Source organism: Schistocerca americana, chromosome 2 (assembly GCF_021461395.2).
Source record: "Schistocerca americana isolate TAMUIC-IGC-003095 chromosome 2, iqSchAmer2.1, whole genome shotgun sequence".
Classification (NCBI taxonomy): Eukaryota; Metazoa; Arthropoda; class Insecta; order Orthoptera; family Acrididae; genus Schistocerca; species Schistocerca americana.
The window spans coordinates 1,093,555,602-1,093,571,398 of NC_060120.1; the positions used below are offsets into that span (position 1 = coordinate 1,093,555,602).

The following is a 15,797-nucleotide window of genomic DNA, read 5'->3' on the forward strand; positions in this document are numbered from 1 at the left end:
AGGGAGCTTCTCAGTGAGAGTAAAGTAAAAAGCCACAGTTAGATGTCCTGAGTGGTTTGACCAATATATCTTAGATAATCTTGTAGGGGCCAAGGGAGGTGAGAGAGGGATGATGGAGAGGGATTGTGAAGAGACAATTATGAAATTGACCTAATGATTTAAGTAGTGATAGGAAGTCATACAGGTGTACAGGTGCAGAGAGGACTCGATCTGAAGATGTGAGCATCTGAAGGGAATTTTTCCGATGAAAGATCTTTCCCTAGTATTCTACTGGTAAACCAAAGTGGGCAGCCTGCTTTACCTACAACTGAGCTAATGCGATCATTCCATTTCATATCCCTACCGTGTCGCATCAGGTATTTGTACGAGCTGACGAATTTGAATTGTGCATCACTGATACTGTAGTTGTGGGACACTTCAATTTTTATTCATGTTGTGAAGCATGCAGTTTTACATTTCTGAACATTTAAAGCAAGTTACCAATAATTGCACCACTCTAAAATTTTTTCGAGATTCAACTGAATATTTGTGCAGCTTTCTGCAGGCAGTACTAACCTAATCTACAGGACGGGTCAGAAGTCACTGTACACCCTATTATGTCAAAAACCTTACAGGAATGGGGAAACTCTAATATTCCAGTTGGATACTGGTGAGTTGATCTATATTTTACGGTATGTACCGAACATGGGTGCCATCTTAAAATTGGCCATCTTGAAGCTAAACAATGTAGGAAAAGACAGATTGCTACTTACTGTATAGATGACATGTCCAGCTGCAGACAGGCACAATTAAGACACTCACATATAGCTGTCAACCACCACCTTCACCAGTAAAACTAAAATACACACACACACACACACACACACCTCAAGCACACATGACCACCAACTGCAATGCAGCATCACATGGGATGCAAGCAGCAATCTGTAGAGGGTGGGCAAGGGGAAGGGAAGGTACTGTATGGGTGGGGAGAGAGGCGAAAGCTGTTTGGTGGAGTGTGCAGGGACTGGAATGCCAACAGGTGCAGCACCAGGAGGTTGTGGGGTAAGGAGGTGGGAAAAACGAACAAAAAATGAGAGGAGCAGGGAAAGATGAGCAGATACCTTGGCAGGGGGCAACAAATAAAGAAGGTGGGAGATGAGAGTGGGGAGGAGATGATAGGACAGAGGGAGTGGAAACCGTTGGATGGAGGGCACGGGAACAGTATGTTACTGTAGGTTGAGGCAGAGTTAGTTACGGGAATGGAGAATGTGTTGTTAGGATAACTCCCATCTGCATACTCCAGAAAAGCTGTTGGTGGAGGGAAGGACCCAGACGGCTCAAGTAGTGCAGCAGCCATTGTTGTGTTCAGCTGTGTGTTGTGCCACAGGGTGGTCTACTTTGGTAGCCGTTAACCCCGGTGGACAATTAGTTGGTATTCGAACCAATATAAAAAGCTGTGCAATGTTTGCAGCAGAGCTGGTAAATGACTGGTGGCCTCTTATGGGGTAAATAAATGTGTGACAGGACTAGACTAGGAAGTGCTGGGTTGATGTATTCTGCTTTACTACCTGAGCCATCTGGATCCTTCCCTCCACCAGCAGCTTTTCTTAACTGTGGAGGTGAGAGCTACCCTTACGACACATTCTCCGCTCCTGTAAATATCCCGGCCTCGACCTACGGTAACGTACTGTCCAAATGCCCTCCACCCGACAGTTTCCACCCCGTCCGTCCTATTGTCTCCTCCCCATTCTCATTTCCCATCGCGTTTATTTGCAGCCCCCTGCCAACGCATCTGCCCATCTTTCCTCACTTCTCTCCTTTTTTGTTCCTTTTTTCCCCCAACTCCTTGCCCCACAACCTTCCAATGCTGCACCTGGTGACAATCGAGTCCCTGGAACTCTGCCAGACAGTGTTCGTCTCTCTCCCCACCCATAAACTACTATCCCTTCCATTTCCCCACACCGTGCAGATTCCTGCTTGCATCCCACGTGATGTTGCATTCCGGCCCCAGATTCTGGAGTTGACAGTCGTGTGCATGAGGTGTGCGTACTTCTCTCTCTCTCTCTCTCTCTCTCTCTCTCTCTCTCTCTCTCTGTGTGTGTGTGTGTGTGTGTGTGTGTGTGTGTGTGTGTGTGTGTGTGTGTTTTACTAACAAAGGCTGTGGCCAAAAATTATATGTGAGTGTCTTTTAATTGTGCCTGTCTATAACTTGATGTGTCTTCTTTACAATAAACAGCAATCTGTCTTTTCCTACATTGTTGATATTCCTACATAGAGTTTCCATTGTTTCATCTTGAATCTAAGCCAGTTTTCTTAAATCGGAAGGGAGTCGTGTGATACATCGTATGACATCAGCATTTCCTGACAAGGGCATTCCTGTAAACATGTTTGAAATAGCAGTTATGGTTCAGGTAACTGAAGATGGCTTTGACGAAAGAAGAGAAAACTGAGGTTATTTTAATGTCTGTAGAATGGAGTGTCCATGTTGCAGTGGGAGATTTTAACAACCAGCTCCCAGACAGACCTCCAATTTCACATGACACTGACAGATGCTTAATTTCCTAATTCGGAGAAAGTGGGACTGTGGCTAAGGGACAGAGTGGCCGTCCAAAAAATGCTACTGATGATACAACCCCGACAGTGGTTTTGGCATTCTTTGTGAAGAGCCCACACTGCAGCACATAGTGTTTGTCATACAATGTGGAATTAGCCAGGCATCTATCCTACGAATCCTTCGTGCTTACTGATAGCATCTGTTCGAGATTCGGCTACTCTGGCACCTAGCAGGGGATGACACAGACAGACGTATGCAGTTTTGCATATGTGGGCCCCAGAGCAAGTTCAACAAGATCACTCTTTTGCACAAAGTATCTTGTTCAGTGATGAAACAAACTTTTTTGTCAGTGGTGAAGTCAACCATCACAACCACAGATACTGGAGTAACCAGAATTCACATTGGATGGAACTGTCTGAGGTAGCTGGTGACATAAAGATTATGGTGTGGTGTGGAAGTTGACCCATTTTCATGGACCAGAACCTAAATGCTCAATGCTATCTGGAAATGCTGCAAGAAGTGGTGTTTCTGTTAGTTCTTAATGAAGACGACAGCTTTCCCTCTTAATTTCAACAGGATGGGACTCCACCTCATAACAGAGCAGTTGTTACTCAGTGGTTAGATGGTCAGTTTTGTGGACATTGGTTTGGCTGATGTGGTTCCATGGAGTGGCCACCCAGATCACCTGATCTTGCTCCACTTTTATCTGTTGGGTGATTTAAAGCAACCCGTATATGTGGAGACAATAAGGAACAGACACCATCTCGAGAAATGCATTGAAGAAGCATTAGCTGGCATTTCTGTGGAAAACCTTTGTGAATGCAAGACAGTTGGATTCAGTGCCTTCAAATGTGCATTGACCGTGAGGGACACAGTGTTGAACATATTAAATGACTGTCCTTTATGAAGAACAGTTCAATCTGTAATTTCTACCAAAATGTGTTGTAACTTTTGAACTATACCTGCTACTTCAAATCTGACTGCAGGAATGAACATGTCAGAAAATGCTGATGTTATTTGATATGTCGCATGACCCCCCCTCCCCCCCCTTTACATAAAAAAAAGCTTAGATTCAAGATGGCCGATTTCAAGATGGCACCCATGTTCAGTGCATAGCATAAAAGTTGGACCACCTCACCCATACCTTGCTGGAAAATTTTGGTTTCCCCATTCCTGCAGCGTTTTTGAAGTAACGGGGGTGTACTGCGATTTCCGACTCGCCCGGTATATATAACTGCATCATCTGAGGTTATTATTAATATTGTGTGCAAGATCATTAACGTACAACATGAAAACCTAAGGGCCCAACACATTTTGCCGAAAGCATACCCAAAGTTAATTCTATACCTGTAGAGCAGTCTCCATCCCAGATACAGTGCTGACCCTTCCCTACCAAGAAATTGTTTTTCCAATTACAAATTGCAATTTATACCCCATACATATATAACAAATTGCCTGTTGTCTTCTGTCTTATGTTCTTTGTCTCTTAATTGTTCGATGTTTTTTCTGACATTTAGCCGTCAAGAGTGGCTCACCCTCCACTGCTGGTGGTGGACTGGAATCGAGCTTGCAGCTGCAGATTATATGTAGCTGTTGCACCGACATTTGAGTGCAGAAGCCATCAGGCAATTTATCTAAATGGTCAAGAAAGCATCAACATGTTTGTGCTGCATATATCTTCAGCAGTACTCACACTAGCGGCCATCCCTCATTGCTGGTTGCACTGTATTCTGTATATGATGCTGTACTTCTTATTCTGGTCTACACTGGCACTACTTATAATTCCCACATCAACTTGTTCTGTGGTGCTTCACCGTCTCCCAGAACAGTTGGTCGTGCACTTTTTTCCTACTTATTTGCTAATTCTATTGTTGGTCTTCTCTGTCACCAAAGGTTTCTCTTTGTTGATTTATATGCAAAGCAGGTTTCAAACCTCTGTGGGAACACAGTTGAATACTATACATATTGACATGTCTTTAGAGTCTACCCTCATATTCCAGTTTTAAATGTGGGTTCAGTTTCAGACCATGGTTGTAAGCACACAGCTTTTAATAATTTCAGTGCCATTTTACCTATTTTTCTCAGAGTACCACTGTGAAATTGACCATCTCCAACACTTGCTAACCCCCCAATGCCAGAAATTAGGTGGATTAGACCCTACCATTATTAATGAAAAGATAACTGAAGCAGGCCACCTATGACGACATAAAGGCAAAATTACTGGAAAATTATCAAGTTATGTACAGGAATCTTCCTGACAATATTTGGGAATAACCACGGGTACTCCTGTACATTATTTGCACAAGTGGAGTTGTTTCAAGTGTCACCCTCACTGAATTTGTTTGCACCATCTCTTTAAAATGTAAATTAAGGAATGCAGTAAGAGGTGCTCACATCAGTTATGTGTTAATTGCTCATTGCACATGGCAGCAACTTTTAGCGACATTCCATATGGCTACAAGGAAAAAAGTTTCAACACAGCACTGTAATACATATAGTGTAATAATTTTCTGCTTTTCACCAAATAGTAGAAGCACTGAGTCATCAACAGGCACACAAAAAAACAATTAAAATGTTTTTAGCTTTCAGACAAATGCAGCTGCACTGTGTGTGTGTGTGTGTGTGTGTGTGTGTGTGTGTGTGTGTGTGTGTGTGTGTGTGTTTTGTTAAAGAATTTGTCCAAAAGCTAGCAAAGCTCTCATCCCTTTTTGTGTGCCTCTAAATGACTCAGCATGCAACTATGTAACTATTTGGTTGTGGTCTCCTAAACTCCTAGATTGTTTGCATTCTACGAAAACTTACCTTGCCATGTTTATTTTTCTACTTCATGTGACCTGCATGAGGGGCATTCAATAAGTAATCCAATACATTTTTTTCTCAACCAGTTTCATTTGAAAAAATGCAGAATTTATTGTGGAACATTGTGGAATATTCCTGCTTCAACCCCCGTAGTTTCATAAAGTTCCAATAGGTGGCAGCACTATACGTAGCCTTCAAAGTGGCATATGTAATAGAGATATGGAGTTCTCACTGAATTCATTTTGGTGGAAAACCAGAGCATCGAAAATATTCATAGATGCTCCCAGAATGTCTACGGCAACCTGGCAGTGAAAAGAAGCAGGGCGAGTCATCGGGCGAGGTACCTGTCAACGTCGCAACGAGGTGCAAACCTGTCCGATCTCCCATGTGCCAGCTGGCCGTACACAGCTGTGACTCCTGCAGTGTTGGAACATTGGGACACTTTCATTTGAGGTGATCGTTGAATCACAGTTGAACAACTTACTGCCCACAAGTGGGGATACTCAAAGATGTTTGCCTTCTGGGTTTCTCATTTCCTAACAGAAGCCCATAAAGAGCTTCCGTCTGTTTGGCTCAATGAAGGATGCACTCTGCAGGAATCAGTATACGAATTATGAAAAGGGTATCAGTGCAGCAAGACACTGACTCTGACATCGGTCAGTAGGGTGCTACCATGTGGGCATACAGGCCCTCTCAGTGTGGTGGTATAAGGCCATCACATTGATTGGAGATTGTTGAAAAATAGGGTTAAAAAAAAGTGTTTCATTACTTATTGAACGCCCCTGGTATTTTGTAATCTATATTTTAATTGTAATTATATTATCATGAATACCCTTATAGATTTGAATGGAAAGTGATAGCAGATTCTTGGTCTTAAAAAGTTTTATCATGACATCATGATCATTTAAAACTTGCCAATTCTTTCCAAAAAGAACACAGGTGAATGTTATTACACATAGAAACCATTTTTTCTGTTGTGAAAGGTGGAGATGACTGCAAGTTTCACACCTTCGATTTGAGATGTGGCGTTAGTCAACCAACAGTAACAAATAAGAGTCACGAAACAGGTGTGACAAGCCTACACTGCAATGCAATGCATCCCAATACATTGGTTTCAGGAAGGTATGTTCTGTGGCATAAATCATATGACATTATATGTAAAAATTTGGCCTGCAATTTTTTTTTTCCTTGTGCAGTTATGTGCAAATTTGATATTCCCAATGTCTTCCATCACAAACATATATATTTTTTATTTTATATCTGTTGGTCAAGGATTTATTAGTCTAGTAAACAAAAAACACACACACACACACACACACACACACACACACACACACACACACACACACACACAAATCTGGCACTGGAGATGCGTCTATTGCAGCTGCTAGTGTGTGTGTGTGTTTCAGAGAGAGAGAGAGAGAGAGAGAGAGAGAGAGAGTGAGTGTGAGAGTGGTGAGTCTCTCTCTCTCTCTCTCTCTCTCTCTCTCTCTCTCTCTCTCTCTCTCTCTCTATTGACATGCAAGCACAGCCTTGGCTGAGGGTTGGGGTACAATACTTATACAATCCTCATTGTGTGTAATCCTCACTTCCATACCAATATTGTTAAATGCAGAATTAACTCTGTTGGTTATATTTCCAGGCAACTAAACCATTGAACCAATGTTGATGAAATGTGGTATGGAGATAGCTTGAACCATGAGCAGAACCACTAGGAGGATGAAGGAAAGAATGGAATATCTTTTTCTCACCTCAGTGAACATAAACCGAGTTAAAAAATTATTAAATTTGTAGCAAACTGTATATGCCGTACAATGTACAGATGCCAATGCCCCTCCACAGGCACCACTCAGCAGCAGTGCTGTGTGTTGCCGTGTGTTGCGTCAGGGCCCACTGTGAGCTGTGCTTACAAGAAGAGGCAGACACGTGAATGCAGTTGACGTTATTGCGTGTACAATAGCTTACTGGGGTACCATCACTCGTCATAACTGAACTATCGATTTGCGAGCATAGCCATGGGTAACAGGCAGTATTTAATAATTGTTAAACTTAAATAAAATGTCTCTGATGTCTTAAACTAAATATAACATAGGACCATTAATATGAATGCTTCTACTTTGTAAAAAGCTTTTGACATTTGTTTTTAATAATCTAGGATATAGTAATAATTATTTTGATTCATTGTGGTTTAACAAATTTTGTTGTTTTTCTACGTTGTATGTTGTTATGACCAGAAATGCTCAATCGCATTACCATTTTATAGGTCACATAGATCTACCAAATTTAGGCTGACTTTTTTTGTTATTGTTTTATTCGCACAAATTTTTATCGACAAACCTGCAGTTAACATTCATGTTTATTCAATATGCTGGCTACAAGCTGCCTTCAGTGAAAGTTTGGTGTCTGGTATCACCATCATGAGAACATTCAAAGAACTCACATTTTCATTTAACATGACATTTTTACAATTATGATTACATTTTGTATGTTCACCTGTGGATGACATTATGCTGCACCATTTGCCCTCCCTCCACTGTGAGTGCAACAGCTGTCAGAGGTGGTTTGCTATCTACTGGTCACATTACATTTCTCCCCCTTCCACCTCTGACCCATTGTCAACTGCTAATTGCTATTCTGCCATTCACAAGAACCTCAAGCAATACATATAAAAATGTAAATGGCACAGTAACAGTTTATATATGAGCCAACACTTCCTCCTCCATACAAGCCCTTTAAATCTCAGTGTTTGACCCCATATTAGGACATATGTGCATTCTACTGCACCACAAGCTCTTGCTTTCTCAGTTGTATTAAATATCTAGAGTTTGTCACATATTGCTAGCTAACTATCTGTATTAACACTTCAATATTTGTCATAGAACATTGACTAGCAACATTCTTTGCAACTAGATGTCAGTTTACTACTTGTCATTCAGCTGTCATGAATCTTCAAATACTGATTCTAGACCACCCGATAATTTATAGACTGAGTAGTCAATAAGGTATGTGTGTGTTTTTTTTAATCTATGGAGATTCCCTATTTCATGCATTATATCAGATGGAAACTCAATGAAGACCTTCACACTGTAGTAAAGACCCTTACATTGACCTGTATGTAAAGAGAGAAAATCTACATGGAAATTATTGTTCTGTCTTGCATTGCTGTAGTGTAACACACAGTTTCTCAGAAACAGATTGTTAGTATTAGCAGTAAACCCATTAGAGTGTACATATTGTAGCAGTTCACCTGTTTTTATTTCTTCATTTGTTATCCTCAGTGTTGACTACTGCCTTGCTACACTGGCTGAAAATTGGGGTTTGTAATTTGGAAACAGACTACAGTAAATAACGTAGCCAACAGATACACAGTTGCATTTAACAGTACTTTAATTTCACTTTTCACAACCCCCTAATAATACACAGTCATATGGCCAGTGCACTGTTTTATAACTTCCAATAACCCTCATTAAAATTTAGCAGGCGAACCTCCACATACCGCTACAATAATTTACTGTTGAACATCTACGAGCAGTAAAAACCTAACCACAAAGTTCACAGTTCTTGAAGAATGATCAGGTATATATGGAGCAGACACTTATTCCACAGTTAATTTGAAGCATTGTTGTTGTTCTAACCAGCACAGGTTACTCTTGTGAAACTCGGCCATGAACTGACTATCCCGCAACCAAAAATCGGGCTCTTATATATCGTCACAATAATAGGTCCTGAAGCTAAACATTGTTTAAAGTTAAATTTACAGAAATTACAATTAAAACTTACTTACTTACTTATCCATGGCTTGGGCCTTAGTGACCATATCCTGCTCCACACTCCTCCATCACTCCTGATTGCGAGCCTCCTGCCACCACTCACCCGCTCCTAGTCCCATGTCCTCAGTGTTCTTGTCAATACTGTCCTTCCATCTTGTCCGCGGCCATCCTCGATATCTCCTTCCAGCTACAGCTCCCAGAAACACATCGTGGGATATCCTCCCTTCATTCATCCTTGCTACATGTCCAGCCAAGGTCAACCATCTTCCTATTATTCATTTTATAATGTCAGGCTGATGGGTAAAGCTCTTTTAATTCTTGGTTTTGTCAAATTCTCCATTCCCCTGTTTGTGAATCTATCACAGGACCATATATTTTTCTGAGGATTTTTCATTCGAAAACAAGTAGTTTCTCTTCGTCTGTTCTCCTAAGGGTCAGGCTTTCACAACTGTACATACCCACTGGCATAATCATACTTTGGTACAGCCTGATCTTAAAACTTCTTGACTGGGATCTTTTCTTCAGCACATCCTGAAGGCTAACGTATGCTCTGTTGCCTCCAACAATTCTTGCATTTATTTTGATTTCACAGATGTTCTGATCATTGCAGAAACTACCAAGGTATTTGCAAGTATTTGACATTTTGAATCGGAGACTGCCCACAGTGAGCGGGTCCCCATCTGTTGCTGACTTGCTCAGGACCATGTATTCTGTCTTATCTTCACTGACTTGCAGGCCTGCCCTACTGGCAATCTTGCATTACGAGCCTGCCATTCTTCTGAGCTCTTCTCTACTACCGCTGATTAGGATTATATCATCCACGTATGCCAGTCGGGTCATGGACATGTTGTCTAAGGGTATTCCAATGAGGTCAGTTTTCATAAATTCCCAGTCTATTTTTTCCAGCACAAGGTTGAATAATATAGGGGAGAGGGTGTCTCCCTGTCTGAGGCCAGTTCGAACTTTGAACTGTTCTGATAGACCGGTACTTGTCTGCACTTTACAGAGTGTTTGTTCTAGACACAATGCCACCAAGCGAATTATTTTTGATGGAAACTCAAATTCTTTTAGTGCCATGATTATAATACCCACATGTACACTGTCATAGACTTTTTTTAAGTCAATGAAGAGCATGTGCATGTCTGTATTATATTCCCAGCATTTCTCAGTTGTTTGACGTAGGGTAAATAGTTGGTCCACTGTTGATCTGCTGCATCTAAACCCTCTCATCTCCCAGTACGTACTGCAGCCTACATCCTCAGAACATATCCTACCAACCGATCCCTTCTTCTTGTCAAGTTGTGCCACAAACTCCTCTTCTCCCCAATCCTATTCAATACTTCCTCATCAGTTATGTGATCTACCCATCTAATCTTCAGCATTCTTCTGTAGCACCACATTTCAAAGGCTTCTATTCTCTTCTTGTCCAAACTATTTATCGTCCATGTTTCACTTCCATACATGGCTACACTCCATACAAATACTTTCAGAAACGACTTCCTGACATATAAATCTATACTCAATTTTAACAAATTTCTCTTCTTCAGAAATGATTTCCTTGCCATTGTCAGTCTACATTTTATATCCTCTCTACTTCGACCATCATCAGTTACTTTGCTCCCCAAATAGCAAAACTCCTTTACTGCTTTAAGTGTCTCATCTCCTAATCTAATTCTCTCAGCATCACCCTGATTAATTCGACTACATTCCATTATCCTCGTTTTGCATTTGTTGATGTTCATCTTATATCCTCCCTTCAAGACACTGTCCATTCTGTTCAACTGCTCTTCCAAGTCCTTTGCTGTCTCTGGCAGAATTACAATGTCATCGGCGAACCTTAAAAGTTTTTATTTCTTCTCCGTGGATTTTAATACCTACTCTGAATTTTTCTTTTGTTTCCTTTACTGCTTGCTCAATATACAGATTGAATAACATCGGGGAGAGGCTACAACCCTGTCTCACTCCCTTCCCAACCACTGCTTCCCTTTGATGTCCCTCGACTCTTATAACTGCCATCTGGTTTCTGCACAAATTGTAAATAGCCTTTCGCTCCCTGTATTTTACCCCTGCCACCTTCAGAATTTGAAAGAGATTATTCCAGTCAACATTGTCAAAAGCTTTCTCGAAGTCTACAAATGCTAGAAACGTAGGTTTGCTGTTTCTTAATCTAGCTTCTAAGATAAGTCGTAGGGTCAGTATTGCCTCACATGTTCCCATATTTCTACGGAATCCAAACTGATCTTCCCTGAGGTCGGCTTCTACCAGTTTTTCCATTCCTCTGTACAGTATTCGCATTAGTATTTTGCAGCTGTGACTTATTAAACTGATAGTTCGGTAATTTTCACATCTGTCAATGCCTGCTTTCTTTGGGATTGGAATTATTATATTCTTCTTGAAGTCTGAGGGTATTTTGCCTGTCTCATACATTTTGCTCACCAGATGGTAGAGTTTTGTCAGGACTGGCTCTCCCAAGGCTGTCAGTAGTTCTAATGGAATGTTGTCTACTCCCGGGGCCTTGTTTCGACTTAGGTCTTTCAGTGCTCTATCAAATTCTTCACGCAGTATCATCTACATCCTCTTCCATTTCCATAATATTCCCCTCAAGTAGATTTCCCTTGTACAGTCCCACTATATACTCCTTCCACCTTTCTGCTTTCCCTTCTTTGCTTAGAACTGGGTTTCCATCTGAGCCCTTGATATTCATACAAGTGGTTCTCTTTTTTCCAAAGGTCTCCTTACTTTTTCTGTAGGCAGTATCTATCTTACCCCTAGTGAGGTAAGCCTCTGCATCCTTACATTTGTCCTTTAGCCACGCCTGCTTAGCCATTTTGCAATTCCTGTCGATCTCGTTTTTGAGACGTTTGTATTCCTTTTTGCCTGCTTCCTTTACTGCATTTTTATATTTTCTCCTTTCATCAATTAAATTCAGTATTTCGTCTGTCACCCAAGGATTTCTACTAGCCCTCGTCTTTTTACCTACTTGATCCTCTGCTGCCTTCGCTACTTCATCTCTCAAAGATATCCATTCTTCTTCTACTGTATTTCTTTCCCCCATTCTTGTCAATTGCTCCTTTATGCTCTTCCTGAAACTCTCTACAACCTCTGGTTCTTTCAGTTTATCCAGGTCCCATCCCCTCAATTTCCCACCATTTTGCAGTTTCTTCAGTTTTAATCTACAGTTCATAACCAATAGATTGTGGTCAGAGTCCACATCTGCCCCTGGAAATGTCTTACAGATTAAAACCTGGTTCCTAAATCTCTGTCTTACCATTATATAATCTACCTGAAACCTGTCAGTATCTCCAGAATTCTTCCATGTATACAACCTCCTTTTATGATTCTTGAACCAAGTGTTAGCTATGATTAAGTTGTGCTCTGTGCAAAATTCAACCAGGCGGCTTCCTCTTTCATTTCTTGCCCACAATCCATATTCACCTACTACATTTCCTTCTCTTCCTTTTCCTGCTATCGAATTCCAGTCAGCCATGACTATTAAATTTTTGTCTCTCTTCGCTATCTGAATAATTTCTTTTATCTCATCATACATTTCTTCTATTTCTTCATCATCTGCAGAGCTAGACTTGTACTACTGTTGTAGGCGTGGGCTTCGTGTCTATCTTGGCCACAATAATGCGTTCACTATGCTGTTTGTAGTAGCTTACCCGAACTCCTATTTTTTTATTCATTATTAAACCTACTCCTGCATTACCCCTAGTTGATTTTGTATTTATAACCCTGTATTCACCTGACCAAAAGTCTTGTTCCTCCTGCCACCAAACTTCGCTAATTCCCACTATATCTAACTTTAACCTATCCATTTCCCTTTTTAAATTTTCTAATCTACCTGCCCGATTAAGGGATCTGACATTCCACGCTCCGATCCGTAGAACGCCAGTTTTCTTTCTCCTGTTAACGACATCCTCTTGAGTAGTCCCCGCCCGGAGGTCTGAATGGGGAACTATTTTACCTCCGGAATATTTTACCCAAGAGGGCGCCATCATCATTTATCCATACAGTAAAGCTGCATGCCCTCAGGAAAAATTACGGCCGTAGTTTCCCCTTGCATTCAGCCGTTCGCAGTACCAGCACAGCAAGGCCGTTTTGGTTAATGTTACAAGGCCAGATCAGTCAATCATCCAGGCTGTTGCCCCTGCAACTACTGAAAAGGCTGCTGCTCCTTTTCAGGAACCACATGTTTGTCTGGCCTCTCAACAGATACCCCTCCGTTGTGGTTGCACCTACGGTACGGCTACCTGTGTTGCTGAGGCACGCAAGCCTCCCCACCAACGGCAAGGTCTATGGTTGATGGGGGGGGAGGGGGGGGGGGGGAGGGGGAGATCTGAATATTTCACACTCAACAGTTTCTTTGCCCTACAGCAGCCACTGGCCATATGCCACCCACCACCTAATGCCAGGTGCCATCTGACTGGGCAAACACCGCGTGTCACTACGAGTCCATTATCGACTATCATTTTCTTATTTGCAGTTGTAACATTTATCTTGTTGTTACATATTGGGTTTTGAATGCTTGGAATATTGTTCGAGACTTTGTAAAATAGAGAGAGGGGTGAAGGCAACAGACTTGGCACAGAACCTTTGTACTGCATGTGGGGTGAGTACTTCTGGGTGAATGTGTCAGAAATTTAGTAAAAAAAAAAAAAAAAAAAACCGCCACATAGGGCGCATTGTGCAGAAACATGCTATATCCACATGTACCTATATAAGAATCTGTGAGTGGTAGTAATGCTGAAAGGAAATAGCCTGTCAGATGAAAGAATGGAGAAATTCCAGGTGTTTTCAATGTTTCTGATTGTGATTACAATAACAAACTCGTGTCAATCTTGTGCCGTGTGCTTATTTCATATTGAAACAAGTGTTTTGAATTGAGAGGAGGAATCAAATTATCTGCTTCTGAGAAAAATAGTTTACTTGTGTACTGCTACCAAGTGCAAAAAAAGCTCCTTAATTCCTTTTTGGGTGACGTGTAAATTTTGGTGTCACCCCATCTTACTTTTTCTTCGGGCCAAAAGCCAGTGGACAGTATTCTGATTACTAATGACATCCTACTGGTTCCACTTGCTCTGTCAAATCTGTGAATAGTTTGATGTTGGCTACTTGACAAGTATATCTGCACACTACACTCACAGCCAAGTTGATGTCTTTCTATTTATATCCTAGGATCAGTCAGTCAGCAAATATAAACAAACTGCATACTGTTTATTGTTGCAGTTAATGTAACATGCAGGGCACAGGTTTAGTAAACATTAATTTTGTAATGTGCCATTGCATTACAATACTTCACAGGGATATTTTATGCAATTTTTATTGTTGCTTGTCTTTCATATCTTAATGGGGATGACAACATAAGATTTGTTGAAGGTACTGTGGCAGTTATTCCACTAATTGTGTGATGGTGTATCTCCCAGCATGCATTTTCTATATTTGTTTGAATGTCACTTGCATTTGTAGTTTGCACAGCAGTGACACTGATACCTCGTCCCACACATTGAGGTCCTGTGATCGTGGAACAAATGCCGTTAGCTTTATGCTGTCATGGCCCTAAACCGATACTGAACAGATCTGCTTTGTGGTACTGCAAATAAATTGTTATCTACTCATTTCATCTAATTCTACTTAAGAAATATATTGTCACTGGCACTATGTATTAGTATATTCTACAGCAGTTAAGAATTGAGGTCCTGTCATAGCTGAGAGATGTAGATTAAACAATCCGATTAGGAACACAGTTTACCGAGCACAACATATGATGAGAGTCATAGCTGGCTAGTTGGCTGAGAACCATAATAATGCCAGTTGGCTGAGTCAGATGCAAATGGTGCTGTATTGAAATGAGATGTACAAAAAAATTAGACAATTTTAACTTCTACATGGCAACAGTGTTGCACAAAAACTTCCCTCAATGGAGTAACAAATAACAACTGTACAAGAAAATTTGAGGAATATGACATAGCAGTAGTTGCAGATCTAGAAAATAAACATGACAATGAAGATGCTATCCATGCTTTACATAAGAGGAAGTTTGAAGTAACTTAAAAAACCAGATGGTTAAATTAATATCAGTGGAGAAAATCACTAGGGAGTTCAACAAACATGTAAAAACTTTGGGTACTAAAACTAATCAAGTCAGGCTGTTCAACTATCTCAGAAGTAATGATACAGTCATGATAGATGCTTAACACATGTGAATATAAAAATAATAACAATAAAACAAGCATTTACCGTTAAATCATTCTAACATATCGGAGAAAATTCATAGCTACAATGCAAAATCAGCTGTGTGCGATTTATGTCTCTATGAACCCTCAGGAATCGAGCAGAGAACTGACTGGAAGCAACAGTAATTTACATGCAGAAGACAAAGAACAGAACAATTTAGCTGTAAACAATAAAAAATCTGAAATAACTACAAGGAATAAAGAAGGCAAATCTACAAAATAAAAAAGGGAAGATGCAATTCATTTGATACACCTTTTGACACATTACCTTCCTCACCAATGTATTTAGGGAAAACGTATCAGTGTCAAAGAGGACTTACTTTAAGGACCCAATGACCAGAACAAAATGCAATATCAGTACTGGGGTTCCCCAGGGGCTCACGGTTCTTTCGTGAGTCACGTCTGGTACACACGGGACCCCAAGCTATTGCAGCTCGTTCTTCCTTCCCGGGTTGC

The 15,797-nt window shown here is 40.9% G+C and overlaps 1 protein-coding gene across 3 annotated transcripts in view; it reads left to right on the forward strand.

Moving 5' to 3' along the window:
- Window positions 1–15,797, forward strand: part of LOC124596494 (diphthine methyltransferase) — a 140,005-nt gene that overhangs the window by 108,199 nt on the left and 16,009 nt on the right. For all 3 annotated transcript variants that reach the window (XM_047135652.1, XM_047135653.1, XM_047135651.1), the window contains one exon: window positions 6,319–6,457. In XM_047135652.1, the coding sequence (XP_046991608.1) occupies window positions 6,319–6,457 (139 nt within the window). The remainder of the gene's footprint in view (window positions 1–6,318; window positions 6,458–15,797) is intronic.